Source organism: Gopherus evgoodei, chromosome 10 (genome assembly GCF_007399415.2).
Source record: "Gopherus evgoodei ecotype Sinaloan lineage chromosome 10, rGopEvg1_v1.p, whole genome shotgun sequence".
NCBI lineage: Eukaryota > Metazoa > Chordata > Testudines > Testudinidae > Gopherus > Gopherus evgoodei.
Window position 1 is genome coordinate 83,887,723 of NC_044331.1, and position 15,498 is coordinate 83,903,220.

The 15,498-nt window shown below is 46.9% G+C and overlaps 1 protein-coding gene across 1 annotated transcript in view; it reads left to right on the forward strand.

Moving 5' to 3' along the window:
• The window catches only part of CACNG3 (calcium voltage-gated channel auxiliary subunit gamma 3), a 71,185-nt gene extending 66,143 nt beyond the window's left edge, over positions 1-5,042 (forward strand). Inside the window, exon 4 of the mRNA XM_030579020.1 lies at positions 1,036-5,042. Within this exon, the coding sequence (XP_030434880.1) occupies positions 1,036-1,547 (512 nt within the window). The 3' untranslated portion in view covers positions 1,548-5,042. The remainder of the gene's footprint in view (positions 1-1,035) is intronic.
• Positions 5,043-15,498: the final 10,456 nt, after the last annotated feature.

The following is a 15,498-nucleotide window of genomic DNA, read 5'->3' on the forward strand; positions in this document are numbered from 1 at the left end:
GCTAGCACATTAAACGTAGCCGCGTAGCCCAGGATAGCACACGTGGCACTTGGGCTAGCCCCCCAAGTCTGTGCTATGGGGTTCAAGGCCGGTCCGTTCTCAGGCAGCCAGCCCAAGCCCCCACATGTGCCATCCCTGGCTCTGCTGCTCATTTCAGCATGCTCCCTGGAGAAGAACTAGAGCATCTGTCCACCCAAACTGGGGGACACTCTCCCAGGTGCAGTGTACACGGGCCCTGTGGCTGGCCCCTATTATGGAAAACAGGCTGGATGTTCCACTAGAAGGAACTCCTAGGAGCTTCCCAGGGTGCCCTGGCTTCTGCTCAGGGGGGCAGCCCCCAGGGAGCAGACATTGACTCTTAGGGTCTTAGCCAGAATTAAGAAATCCTGAGGTGCAGGAAAATAAACAAACACACACACCTGCCACCAGTCCCAGTTTTCTGGATTTGGGACAGGCCTGAGCCTGAACACCAGATACCAGAAATAAAACATGAGGAGAGCAGGGGAAGTCTCACAATCCCCTCCCTGCTCGGTGTTTGTGGTGTTCGTCCATGTTGTGAAACGTACCAGCCCCAGAGGAAGCCACCCTCCTTGGAAAATGGAATGAACAGGGCTTTTACCCAGGGCTGCCTGATGTCTGACTAGTGGTGGGCCCAGGGTGACAATTCCATTTTGTGACGACGTCTGAGGTTTCCAGACTTGTTTTCGTTCTACCTCAGACGCTTTCACAAAATGGATTTGTGTCAAGACCTCCATTTCCGAAGAGTAACGGTCTGGCTGTGGTGTCGTCTCTCTCACCATCTCGTCAAGTAACCAAGGAGCCTGCACCTCAGAAACCTCCAGATGAAAACTTGTTAAAACTGCCACGTCTCCACAAAACATTTTGGCTTTGACGGAAATGCACTTGGTCGAAAACGTTCTGAGCCTCTGACCTGCTCTGACTGGGTTAGAGATGTTCTATTAGCCCAGCGACTTATGCTACTTGTAAAGGGAGCCCACCCTTCCTTCTCTGTCTCTTTTTCTCTCTCTCTCTCAGGTCTCAGTAACATAATCGGGATTATAGTCTATATCTCTGCGAATGCTGGGGACCCAGGGCAAAGCGACTCCAAGAAGAGCTACTCGTACGGCTGGTCCTTTTACTTTGGCGCCTTGTCCTTCATCATCGCCGAGATGGTGGGGGTGATCGCTGTGCACATGTACATCGAGAAGCACCGCCAGATCCGCGCCAAGTCCCACTCTGAGCTCCTGAAGAAGTCAGCCTTTTCTCGCCTCCCCACCTACCGATACCGGTTCCGCAGGCGATCCAGCTCCCGCTCCACAGAGCCCAGGTCCAGGGATCTGTCTCCTGTCAGCAAAGGGTTCAGCACTATCCCCTCCACCGACATCTCCATGTTCACCCTCTCCAGGGATCCTTCTAAGGTGACCATGGGGACGCTGCTCAACTCGGAGCGGGATCACACTTTTTTACAGGTCCATAACTCCATCCCCAAAGAGTTCAAGGAGTCATTGCACAACAACCCAGCCAACAGACGAACCACACCAGTCTGAGCCAGCTCCTCCCCACGCCGCTCAGGCGCTGAGCCAGCCAGGGAAGTAGGGAGAGGCATTTTGTCTGGCTGCATGACATGATCCTTGTGATGGTGTTACCAGTGAAGCTCCGTTTCTAAAGAACAAACCTAAATGGCTCCCCGCCCCACCCCACCCTTTAAATGCCACTTGCCAGGCCAGGCCACTGTGTTTATGGTTGAACTGTGTCTGGGCCCCAGAATCCCACCCCTTTTCCTTCTGTGGTTGGAAAGGGACATCGTCTTTGCTGTGACTCACTGGGAGCAAGGCCCCTGAGGACTGGCAGGGTGGTTTCGAGTGGCCTCTGGGACAGTGACTTCTCAAAGTCACCTTTGTTCATGTTGATCATAACAATCACAGTGTTACCTTCGCTGTATGTCCCAATGGCAACATTGGAAACAGCCTTGTTTGTGAGAACCATTAACCCGATAGTTACATTTATGCCAAATTGCCTAGAAGTTCAGGGTATGAAGCGCTGAGTCAGCTAACGTAATGAGTGCTCATGTTTCTAAAACATTTTGCCTTGTTGTAATGGATGGAGTCCTTGGGTCTGGGTTTCTTTCTGGCATTTCGTGCATGCATTAAATAGCTTGGAATCCAATTTCTTCATGTTGGGTTGGAAGAAACATCCTTTCAGTAATTTTCTGTGGTTTTTGAAGGGCTTTTGGGGATGTGTAGGGAGGCAGAGTGCATTCCATTCAGATCATGTAAATGGACTAAGGAGCAGATTCCCTCCAGTGACTAGTAGGAACTAGACTGCATTTGATTACCCGCTGATGTTAAACTGAAAGAAATAGCTCCCTGAAATGAACACACACACGCACAAGTGACTGTGTGGGCACAATTAAGGAGGGGATGTTTGGCCTAGTCTTATTTTAGAAGCTGGGTTTGCATCTGAGCCTCTGGCAGTGATCTGCGTGTCACTGGTGTATGAGTCTGTAATGAAGAATGTCTCAATTGACTGGGAGATTAAAGAGAAAAGTAACAATAAAAGTTTGGCGAATCAGTTACTCGGCTAAATGAGCAACTCAATCTCACGCTGCTATGAACAGCTGGGAAATCGTGCCATGTGTCAAACAAAGCACTTTGCAATACAGCCTCAAGCTTTCCTACCGGCCCTCTGAAAGGTGCAGCAAAGAGAAAGCAAAAGAACATGCGTGTTCTGTAATGCAGGAACACTGCTCAGCAGCAGGTAAATCAGCTTTACCATCCCAGGATGTGCACCCTCAGCTCTTCCAAGCTAAGCATGGTGCTAGGCCTGCTCAGCGCTTGGATGTGAGTCCGCTGCAGCATGTGGTGGTGGGGAGCCAGGACTTATCAGCAAGTGGCTTCCTGTCTGGGCCCCGCTGTGCTGCTGTACTTCGCACTAGGGTTAAATTGGGGGTGGTGACCATTGCTCATCAGTAAAGAACTCAAGGCAATTTTTGACAAGAGAGGGGATTTTAATCATGGCAACCTGGCCAAATTCCATCACATGCCGCCTCTTGACTTTCCCCTGCCATTACAATTAAACTATCACATGCTGTTCTGCGGTGTTCCATGCACTGTTCAACAGCTGCCTTGTGCTGCCAAAGAGGTGGTTGCTTTTCAGGGATGAGTGTCACAAGCTCTGTACATACACAGTCTACAGTGTGCTTTGAGTGCCCTATGGGGCAGAAGCCACTATAGGGAAGTAAGATTTATTCTGAAGGAGTGAAGAACTGCACACTGAAGTGTTTCGTTAGCAAAGCCCCGTCAGGCATAGCTTCTGAGCATTTGTTCCTGGCTCCTCTCAGTGGCTGAAGAAGTGCTGTACATGAAATAGATACGCTGCCCTGGCATGGCTACTTCTGTGCAGCTGTGCTTGTGTGACACCGATCATGCCTGCACTCTGTGCGCTGCTGGGAGTGTAGACAGAGCCTGAGGATCTCAAAGGGCACCTCAAGCTTTAACTTTAAAAGCCCCCCAGCCCCTCGTGAGACAGGTATCTTCCACTGAGGCATGGGGAGGGTAGTGACTTGCCCAAGTCACTCAGCAAGTCAGTGGCACAGCTGGGCAGGGAACCCCTTTGGTGACCACTGGCCTCACTGCTGTGAAGACTCAGAAAAGCAACTGCCAAAAAGCAACAGTGTGGGGACCTGTTTAGACCAGGAGTCTCCCCAGCCCAGCATTGCTGCCTCTTGTGCTGAATGCCTGTCACCTGCTCCTGCCGCTCCAGCTTTGGGGCATTTAGTCAGGATACAGGTAGTGAACATCTTCCCCCCACCCATCACTGCCCCAGCAAGCAACCCCCCATCTACCCACCACAGAAATATATATAGGGTCAATCACTGCACACAAGTCTGCTTCTTTAACCCAAAGTGGCCAAATGCAGAGTCTGAAGTCCCAGGACACACCCAGCCACTGCTCTCGCTGTTCTGGCCTGTCTGGATTCCTCCATCTCAAGGACATGGTCCCCTGGCAGCAGAGACCATGGTGCCCATGCTTGCTCGTTCCGTCTGATGGCAGAAGGAATGCCTCAATTTTCACTGCTGGTGAACTCAGCCACTGAGCGATGTCCATTTACCTGCCAAGGACGATGCATGGCAGAGGACCGATTGCAGCTGTGTGGGTTTCCTTTTGCTTTATAGCATGGACATAAATGTATGCCGCAAAAAAAGCGTGGCTCCTTGCCTCTGATGGTGTTAGCGTGCAGGTGCTTTACCCAGCCTGAACAACTGCAAAGCAGAACTGGAACAGGGCATTGCCTGCTCTAAGATCAGGCCAAAATGCCATTTTTTCTAAAAGGTGCCAAGTCAGAATGGCCCTGGGACATCCAGTCTGTTTGGGAGCAGGGTAGGGGACTGAATACCCCCAGGCACTCCTGGCCTGGTTCCTTTGCAGAGGAAATGCCATGTTTGTATGCAATTGCAAAATCAGCAGGGACCAATTTTCCTGGCTTCACTTTATCTGCTGCATTTGACACATCGCTGGGCTTAGAAGTCAGCATTAGAGAGGGCCTGCTCTGATCTGCCTTTGAAGGGAAGTGCTGGCTGCCTGCACAATGTGACAGCTACAGGAAGGCAAGGACTGACAAAAAAAAAAAGTTTAGTCGTTAAATGTCAGGGCATGTGTATGCAGCCAGAGAATGGGTTTGAAATGATCAGCCACCTTGTCTTGCTGAGGCAGAGATCTTGTGATGTAAGCAGTGTCCAAGCAGCAGCTGGCCTCACAATTTGTCATGTCACTTAATTGAAATCTCGTTTAACCTTCTGACAAGCACGACGGGCCTGCTGGAGAGACTTTGTACGGTGGTGGGGGGCCTACAGGGCTTGATTAGGCAGCCCAGAGATTGTGGATCACAGATGGAATATGTGCCAATAGCATTCTGGGATGTATTAACAGGAGGGTCAGGTGTAAGATACAGGAGGCAATTGTCCGGCGCTGCTCAGCACTGGAGTACTGTGTCCAAATCTGGGAGCCACATTTTAGGTGAGATGTGGACAAATTGGAAAGAGTCCAGAGGAAAGCAACAACAATGAGAAAAGATTTAGAAAACCTGAGTTGTGAGGAAAGTTTAAAAAAACTGGCCATGTTTAGTCTTGAGCAAAGAAGACTGAGTTGGGACTTGATAGCAGTTCTCAAATATCTTAAGGGCTGTTCTAGAGAGGACAGCAATCAATTGTTCTCCATGTCCACTGAGAGTAGGACAAGTAATGGGCTTAATCTGCAGCAAGGGGGAGTTAGGTTAGCTACTAGGAAAAACTTCTTCTAATTACAAGGCCAGGTAAGCTTTGGAACAGGCTTCCAAGGGAGGTTATAAAATCCCCGTTATTGGAGGATTTTTATGAACAGGTTGGACAAACACCTGTCAGGGATAGTCTAGGTTGACTTGGTCCTGCCTCAGCACCAGAGGCTGGACCTGATAATGTCTTGAGTTCCCTTCCAGCCCTACAGTTCTATTATTCTTTTAATCAGAGATAACATGGAGGAAGAGGAACTGTTCCATTTATTTTCCTGCTTTGTTAACAGTAGAACATTGGTTTGCAACCTTTTTTCATTTGCAGACCCCTAGAAAATTCCGAATCAAGGTGCATATCCTTTGGAAATCTTAGACACAATCTGAGGACCCCCTCCAGGGACTGCAGTCCACAGGAAAATGGATCTGATGTGATGTCTGGCTTGCTTGTCCTTTGTAATCTCTGTCAGTACCTCACAGCCGAATTAAGAATGTGCATTTACAGGACACTCCCTTCCTTGAATACTCCCAGTCTAGCTAGAAACAAAAGGCCAGATCCCCAGCATTGTCCTCCCTCTGCTGAAGTCAATGTACATTAGCAACTGACATTATTGTCTAAAGGCTAAACTCTTTTCCTAGTCCAGGGGTAGGCAACCTATGGTGAACTGGTTTTCAGTGGCACTCACACTGTCCAGGTCCTGGCCACCGGTCCGAGGGGCTCTGCATTTTAATTTAATTTAAATGAAGCTTCTTAAACATTTTAAAAACCTTATTTACTTTACATACAACATTAGTTTAGTTATATATTATAGAGTTTTATAGAAATAGACCTTCTAAAAACGTTAAAATGTATCACTGGCACGCGAAACCTTAAATTAGAGTGACTAAATGAAAACTCGGCACAGCACTTCTGAAAGGTTATCGATCCCTGTCCTAGAGTAACCACAGCCCCTTCTCATTGGTGTACAGGTCACTCATGCGTCCGACGAAGTGGGTATTCGCCACGGAAGCTTATGCTCCAATACATCTGTTAGTCTATAAGGTGCTTTTTACAGATCCAGACTAACACGGCTACCCCTCTGATACAGGTCACCAGAAGACATTGTGCTAATTTCCAGCCTCAGGAACAGGTCCCTAAGCTGCTTGTCACAAGACAGAAGCGTGGGGGTGCTAGAAAGGTTGGGACTTGACACAGAAGCAGGCATGTCTCTTTCCAAACTCCTCACCTTTTGGGTTGTTCTGAGGGGATGGAATCAATTAATCATGTGACGACAGCGCTGGTTATTCGGCTTGTCCAATCAGATTTCTCCGTTAGCACCTCAAGTGTTGCAGAAAGTTTGTGTGGTTTTGTTCAGCAGCTCACAGATGCAAAAGATGGAAAATCTGTTGAGACCAGCTGGTCCCTACTTTGCATTTTGTAATGTTCTGTCCAGGGTTAGCTCTCAATGTCTCCAGCAAATAAGCCTTTGCCCTTCCTCTCGGAGACTGTCTTACTCCTCATATGATTTGTTCACAGCAAATTTCCCCTGCTATTCAGCCTAATTTTTCCTTTCTTTAATTTCCTCTGCTGACCCCTGTGCTCCTCACTACAGAATTACTCTGTTTGCTGCTCACACCCTCAGACATGTGCAGGAATTGTCTCCTGTTCCTCATTAGGCATCAGTTAGCCAAGTGGACACAATCAGCTTTGAGTTTCTCCCCAACCTCTGCAGCCCCACATGACTTTTGTTGTTCTCTCACTCTCTCTCTATGATTTCTCAAGATCTTTTTAAGAGCAGACTTTTCTTGGTTAAGTCACAGATCTGGGATGAAATCCTAGCAAAGGAAACTTCTGCACATAAGAGTTGGATGAAGCATCAACAAACTGCCTTCCTGGTGAAAAATCTGCATGACTTGCCACTCGTGCACCTGTGTCCCACTTGACTGATTGAAAAATCAAACCCATTCTTGACATCTACAGAGCACAATTGTCCTTTGGTGTATCGCCAGCCGGTTGGGAGAACAGGATAATGTTTTTTATGTGCAACCAGCTACATCAGAATCTGATTCTAAGGATGTATTTTACTTAGGCTGTTGAGTGTTGCTATGTTCAGAGAGCACTGGTTAGCATCTCATTGTTAGCTCTGCATACAGAAGAGTCCCTCGAAGAGCTATTCAAACAATCTAAAGAGAGAGAAGTTTTTACAATAAAAGATCATGATTACAAGTGGCTTTAGACTATGGAAAGATTTTTTTGTCTTCATTAAGGTTTATTTGCTACCAGTGCAATGATTTTTTTGTGTAAGAAGAACTATTCAGATGCTAAATAGGCCTCTTAATTGCAGTGGTCGCTGATTGCATGTATTAAAAACAGTTGAGGAAGTGTAGCAATTAGATCTTGGGGAAATATTTAAAAACAAAGGAGTGAAAAGACTTACAGTAAAAAAAGACATAGAGCAAGGAAGCATCTTAATTTACCTGCCGTGTAATAGTCTGAGGACAGAGGCTTTGCAAAACTTCTTTCATTGGGGTTGGTTATGTAACACCTAAGGAAATTTTACCTCATTTATTGATTTATTTCAGTTTACACAGGCATCGACGCTACACGCCCTTTACAAATATTTAAAATTCAATCCTTATCAATAACAAATCCATAATTTTGCACAAGGAAAGTCATCGTGCTTAAATATAAACTGCATAAGAAAAACATTTTCTTCAGCCTTTGAGAGTCCATAATGGGGGTGGATTTTGTGCCAAGGGGATCTCCAAGGGACTGGAATGGCCTGCGGAAAAGGTTGGTTACACAGAGACTGAAATCAAGAGTGGGGATAGAAACCCTTGCGCTAAACTGAAAGGTCCTTCATTTGGGATAGCCACAACTGGGTGCCATTACTACCGGTATAAACTGACCTAAATTACGGTACTCTAGCTGTGTTATTCACGTAGCTGGCATTGACGTAGCTTAGGTCGACTCACTCCGGTGTCTTCACTGCGCTGTGTCACTGGGAAAAGCTCTTCGGTTGACTTCCCTTACTCTTCTTGGAGATCTGGAGTACCGGGGTGGACCGGAGAGCGATCTGCCATCGATTTAGCAGGTCTTCACTTGACCCGCTAAATCAATCCTTGCGTCGATCTCCCCATCATGGAGACGAGCCTTTAGGCCTGGTCTATGTTACAGCTGCCGGTTGATCTAAGCCACGCAATTTGAGTTATGTTAGTAGCACAACTCAGGTCAATGTAGCTTAGATCTGCTTACTGCGGGGTCCACACTACACTATGGGAAGGGAGCCGCTCTCCCGCCGACATTGCTCCCACCTCTTGTTGAGAATTGATGTCTTCACTAGACCCACTCAATCAATGCCACTGCATCGATTGCAGCAGCGCCAATTTAGCTTCGTGGTGAAGACAAGCCCTTGGAAATGGAGTTGCCATAATGATCACAGCATGAGACTACTGATGTGGTTGACACACTTGGCCCACATAAGGTGGAGGGATGGGGCAAAATGACCTCTTCGGAGAAAAATATAATCCTCCTTTCCCCCAAACCAGTTCCAGAAACTCAAATTGTGAAATACTGGAAATCTTGCTCGCTCTCTCTCTCTCTCTCTCTCTCTCTCTCTCACTCACACACACACACACACACACACACACACACTCCTTTAATCGCTCCTGAGCTCACTCTTCTGTGGGCAGGATCATCTGGCCCTACCAGTCCTAGCGTGGGTCTCTGGTTTGCAGCTGCCTGTTTACCAGCCACGATAATACAACAGGCCCATCTGCGTTTGGCACGTGTATGCCCTCTTCCTCAGGGAGCCTGTGACCAGAGGCTGATTCAAGTGACTCAAAAGCAGATTTTTCAGGACAAAGCATTATTTTGTGCCATTTTATGGTCACTTCCTGCAACTCCTCAGCTGGGCACATTTTAGACACGTACATCCCCACTAAGAGGGCAGATAAAGCTCCCACACGAATACTGGCACCGGCCATGGTATATTGCACAAAGGGTTGTACCAGAGGCCAAACTGAAATGGGAGGGAGGACACTGGTCAGAGCAATCTGGCCTTTAGCTAGGGGCATAAGCTGATGGTTCCCAGTCAGCTGTTCCCCCAGTAGACAGAGTCACGGGACTCAGCTGTCTTGTTAAAGGGACAGTGCTTTTTGTTCTCCAATCTGAGCTTCTCGAGCTCTCCTTTCTAGCTCAGTGCAGCCTGCAATCAGACACTGCTCCGCTTTACATGAAGGCCCAGCTCACTGCAGGCCATTCAAGACTCCAGTGGAGTCAGGTTACCATCTACAAGAGGCCTGATGGGGCTGGGATCCAGGAGATCCCCATTCTGCTCAAAACTGGCTCTATGTCACAGACTGCCTGGGAAAGAACCCTGGTGCCAAAGTGGAAGCCATGCAACAAGCACACATAACTTAGATTCACAGAATCATAGAATCAATATCAGGGCTGGAAGGGACCTCAGGAGGTATCTAGTCCAACCCGCTGCTCAAAGCAGGACCAACCTCAACTAAATCATCCCAGCCAGGGCTTTGTCAAGCCTGACCTTAAAAACCTCTAAGGAAAGAGATTCCACCACCTCCCTAGGTAACCCATTCCAGTGCTTCACCACCCTCCTAGTGAAATCTTTTTCCTAATATCCAACCTAAACCTTCCCCCCCTGCAAGTTGAGACCACTACTCCTTGTTCTGTCATCTGCCACCACTGAGAACAGTCTAGATCCATCCTCTTTGGACCCCCCCTTCAGGTAGTTGAAAGCAGCTATCAAATCCCCCCTCATTCTTCTCTTCTGCAAACTAAACAATCCCAGTTCCCTCATTCTCTCCTCCTAAGTCATGTGCTGCAGCCCCCTAATCATTTTTGTTGCCCTCTGCTGGACTCTTTCCAATTTTTCCACATCCAACTTCCGCATATGAAGAGTCACTGTTACCTCGGCTAGCAAGAGTGGAATGTAAAATAGGGAAAAGCTGAACTAAATTATGACCTTGCCAGCAAATCCAGCCCAGTTCCTCAGATATTCTAACAAAACTGCCTAGCCTACAATATCCAAAAATCTCATCAGCTCACTGACAGATCAATGCACTTAGAGAACCTCTTTTAAGTAAATCATTAGAGACTCTGATCACAGAAACTTTGATATGCTGCAGGTTGAAAGCCACACTGAACCCTTCATTCAATATTCACTTCTGCTTTAGTCTTGTTCATTTCAAAGGTGACAGTCCCTGTTACAATTTTATCTGCTAGGAATTCTAATACACTGGCGGAATTCTTGTTCCAGCTGTTCCTCAATAAAGTTAAAGCGAAGCACCAAACAAACTGCCAGAACTTTTGAATCGGCCTCCTGATGAGTTTTCCAAAACAACTGTAAGCAGCAAAAACCATCTTTTCCTCCATGATTTTTATACATATTTTGCATTTAAAGCAGGGAGACATTTTCACTGATACATTTCTGAAAAGCAAAGTAGAGCTCTGAGTGATTCACTGGATAGTTCAGACGTGCCAGCCAGGCTCCTCACTCAGGAAAAGGAAGACTTCAACACTGTATATTCTTATTCAAAAATCTAATCAGGGGGATTTTTTATTGTTTTGTTTGGGGTGTTTGCTTGCTTAGTACGGGGGGTTGATTTTTAAATTAACCCAGTTGCACCCAAAACAAATTAAATAAGAACATTGGAGGTACCATATCAGAACATATCAATGCGCCATCTAGCCTGGTATCCTGTCACTTGATTGTAACCAATGGCACAAAATGCAGACAAAGGTGTCAATCATCAGTGGCTTGCAAGATTGAGGCCTAAATTAGTGATACTTTACTATGGGTGTAGCAATTTCTTCCTGACCTTACCTAAGGCTCAGCTGGTGCCCTGAAGCATGGGAATTAATAATCTTTACATTTTCATCTGGGTTTGTGTAACTCGATCTGATGAGATTCAACAATCTGATGAGGTTCAACAAGGACAAATGCAGAGTCCTGCACTTAGGACAGAAGAATCCCATGCGCGGCTCAGGCTGGGGACTGACTGGCTAAGCAGCAGTTCTGCAGAAAAGGACCTGGGGATTACAGTGGACGAGAAGCTGGATATGAGTCAACAGTTTGTCCTTGTTGCCAAGAAGGCTAATGGTCTATTGGGCTGCATTAGTAGGAGCATTGCCAGCAGATCGAGGGAAGTGATTATTCCCCTCTATTCAGCACTGGTGAGGCCACACCTGGAGTATTGCATCCAGTTTTGCCCCCCCCCCCCCACTACAGAAGGGATGTGGACAAATTTGGGAGAGTCCAGCGGAGGGCAACAAAGATGATTAGTGGGCTGGGGCACATGACTTACAAGGAGAGGCTGAGGGAACTGGGCTTATTTAGTCTGGAGAAGAGAAGAGTGAGGGGAGATTTGATAGCAGCCTTCAACTACCTGAAGGGGGGTTCCAAAGAGGAGCTCGGCTGTTCTCAGTGGTGGCAGATGACAGAACAAGGAGCAATGGTCTCAAGTTGCAGTGGGGGAAGTCTAGGTTGGTTCACTAGGAGGGTGGTGAAGCACTGGAATCGGTTCCCTAGGGAGGCTGTGGAATCTCCTTCCTTAGAGGTTTTTAAGATCAGGCTTGACAAAGCCCTGGCTGGGATGATTTAGTTGGGAATTGGTCCTGCTTTGAGCAGGGGATTGGACTAGATGACTTCCTGAGGTCTCTTCCAACCCTGATATTCTATGAGTCTACGAACTCCAGATACTGGGTTTTTTTAAAAAACAATTGTCTAATCCTTTAAAAAAAAGTAGTAAGCTATTTGCCTCAATAATAAAGTTGGATAACTGGTTTTTATAAGCTCTATATTTTATACATGTGAAGTTTGAAACAACTGTTCATGCTAATAATTTCTGTTAATATTTCTGTTAAAATCCATTAAAAATACCCATCTCCTCAAAGCGACAAGTATTCATATTAAAAGTCCCTGGCAATTAAAGCTGAATTATGCACAGCCTGATATAAGATACTTGGTGTGTTTTCCCCTCAAGCACTTTAGAATAAACTATCACTATTAGTGATTTGCAAACATCTTTTAAACAAAGCTGGCTATTAATACAGACCAGTTGGTTTTCTTTAGACAGATATCTTAGAAAGTGGTATGTCTGAGTTGCTTCATTTAAAGTAACAATTCATTAATGCATGCTGCACGTTTCCAGACTAGCATTACCAAACACAAAGGATTTGATGTAATGGCTTAACAAAATTTTCTACTGATTGTTTTGGTTGCGATCAGAGGTGCTTTATCATGAACTGGACCAAAGAAGCAAACATTAAAGGGATCCCCTGGATCTGTTTTCAACAGCTGGCTAAGTAATAAGTACATATATAAACGGTAGCCATGTTAGGAACAGGAACAGACCATGATGTCCAGTTTTACTTAGTTTCTGTTATCCCACCTTCCTGTTTTTTCTGCATGTCCTCCTATTTCTTCCTTTTCCACAAGCAAAGATAGTCACCTCTGGAATTGGTTCCTACGCTTTCCTGGTCTTCCTCCCACGTTTATTGCCCTTTGTCTGAAGAAGGGTTATCAGAAGTTCCTGGTTACAGTGTGTGATAGACCCAGCCCAGTTGGGAACAGCAGAGTAGTTGAAGGGAGATATACTGGCCACTGGATAAGCAGTTTTTTGTTCCCTGAGTGACCAGAGCAGGGGCTGCTCCAGGCTAATGAGAACACCTGACTCCAATTAACCTGCTAAGAGTCAGGTGGGGCTGTTAAGCACCTGACTCTAATTAAGGCCCCTCTGATGCTATAAAAGGGCTCACTCCAGTCAGGTCAAGAGAGAGCCAGGGAGCCAGAGGAGAGGAAGTGCGTGCGAGGAACTGGGAGCAAGAGGCATGCGAGAAGCTGAGAGTGAGTAGGCACACTGCTGGAGGACTGAGGAGTGCAAGCATTATCAGATATCAGGAAGAAGGTCCGGGGGTGTGGACAAGGAAGGTGTTGGGAGGAGGTCATGGGGAAGTAGCCCAGGGAGTTGTAGCTGTCGTACAACTGTACCAGGAAACACTCTAGACAGCTACAGTCCACAGGGCCCTAGGCTGGAATCTGGAGTAGAGGGCAGGCCCGGGTTCCCCCGAAACCTCCAAACTCCTGATCAACCACAGGAGAAATTGACCTGGACTGTGGCTTCTACAGGAGGGGAAGGTCTCTGGGCTGTTTCCTGACACACAGGGTGAATCTGTGAGGCAAGCAAATCCACCAATAAGCGCAGGCCCACCAAGGTAGAGGAGGAACTTTGTCACAAGTGGTTCTAACTAAAAAGTTAGCCTTTTTCACAGCCTTATTACCACAGGTGCCTAATAGGAGATGGTGCTTTCTTCTTCCTGTCATATGATTTTTTCCCTGGTGAAAAATACATGAAACCAGCCTAAAAGTCCAACCTGGCCCTTGGGAATGTCCTCTCCTATGGGCATGGATGATTGATTAAAGGATCACAGCTGGAGCAGCTCCTTTAAATCCCCTCTCAGTGCCTTGCCGCGCAAGGTCACCACTAGCTCTGGTTTCAGTGGAGCTAGGCTTGTCTGGAGCAGTAGGAGGGTTTCCAAGCAACATTTGGCAGGCAGAGCCATTCAGGCATCGAGTGGAACAGGCAGCTGCTATGTGAGAGAAATGCTGTTGCCAGTTTTTGTGATTTTTATTGCAAATCTCACAAGATTTGGTGTTTTCTCTTAAAGCCCCAGCTGCTGGAGTCAAGTGACCAGATGAGCTCTCATTTTTTTTAAAGAGGACATTGCTAGCCCTTATATGTGCTGAGAAAAGCTTAAAAACCTGAAACAAGTGAACCCCAAGGGCTCAGAAACTAGGAGACAAAACAAAGGACCCGAATATATATTATATGTAAATCTCCTCATGGGTTTTAAGTCAATATCATTATTTTCCGAGGCTTGATCAAGGATTGTTGGCAATGGTTAGGGTGACCAGACAGCAAATGTGAAAAATTGGGGTAGGGGGTGGGGGGTAATAAAGCCTATATAAGAAAAAGACCCAAAAATTGGGACTGTCCCTATAAAATTGGGACATCTGGTCACCCTAGCAATGGTGCAAGAGAATCTGAACCTTTTGCAGCAATTCTATCAGCATCCCCAAGGACTGCTTCTTTTTCACTCCTTACTCAAGGAAAACTCTCATAAAGCACATGGGAGTTTTATAGTTTAAAAACTAGGTAACAACATCAGTATCTGGCCCATTGCTTCTATGTATTTGCACAGCTCCACTGATGTGCAGGGTGCTTTGCAAACAAAGTCCCTGTCCCCAGCAGACTGCAGCCTAAATTCAGCCTAGCTACAGCCCAGGGGCGATGTAACATCCCTGCAATGTCCATTGGGTTGTTTCAGGCCAATGCACATCCCTCTGATTTTAGGTTTTTTAAATGTCTTGGGCAATAGCTGTCATTACACTGATGGGAGGTGGTCCCAAGCAGCTGAGGCTTGTGGGCAGAATGGGTTGTCAGTGGTGACATGGACAGGAAGAAGTGAGCTTTTAGTAGGGACATGGGTGCTCAGGACTGGTACACTGGCCCTGCCTAGTACAGTGAACTGTAGAACTTACTCCAGAGCTACAGAATTCACCCAGATGGGTTTACTCAGCAACCCTGGGAGACCAATTGCAGAGCTGGCTGTTCAGAGCTCCAGGGATTCTGCTCCCTCCCTGGGGATGAGCTTTCAGCTGATTTATGTGCCCGTGCCAGCTTGTGCTTTCAGGTGAAAATCATGCAAATCCCATTGCCTTCCCCTTAGCCTGGCTTGGTGCTGTTTGCATTTGTTCAGATGTAAAACTCCAAATTAAGTTGTGGGGCCGTGAACTGCAGCAAAAAGAAACTGAGCGAAAGGCTCCCATGGGCTCCTGTGATAACAAAGCTGAGTGCCTGTGCAGCTCCAGTGAACGGTGCCCGGTCCAAGCAGGCTGGAGAGCAGCTCTCTTTGGAGGCTCTTAATGCAGCAAAGCGAGCATGGCAAGACTCTCTCACACAGAGTCCAGCCCCAGTAGAGTGACCAGACAGCAAGTGTGAAAAATCGGGATGGGGTGGGGGGTAATAGGTGCCTATATAAGACAAAGCCCTAAGTATTGGGACTGTCCCTATAAAATCAAGACATCTGGTCACCCTAAGCCCCGGAGGGATCTGCTTTTGGGTGCACCACATGCCAGCCACATCCTTGTCAAAGGCTGAGACTAAGCATGATGCGGCTGACGTTGTCACCTTGTGGTGACACTGCACTGAAGGGGTGGAGGGCTGCGTTGT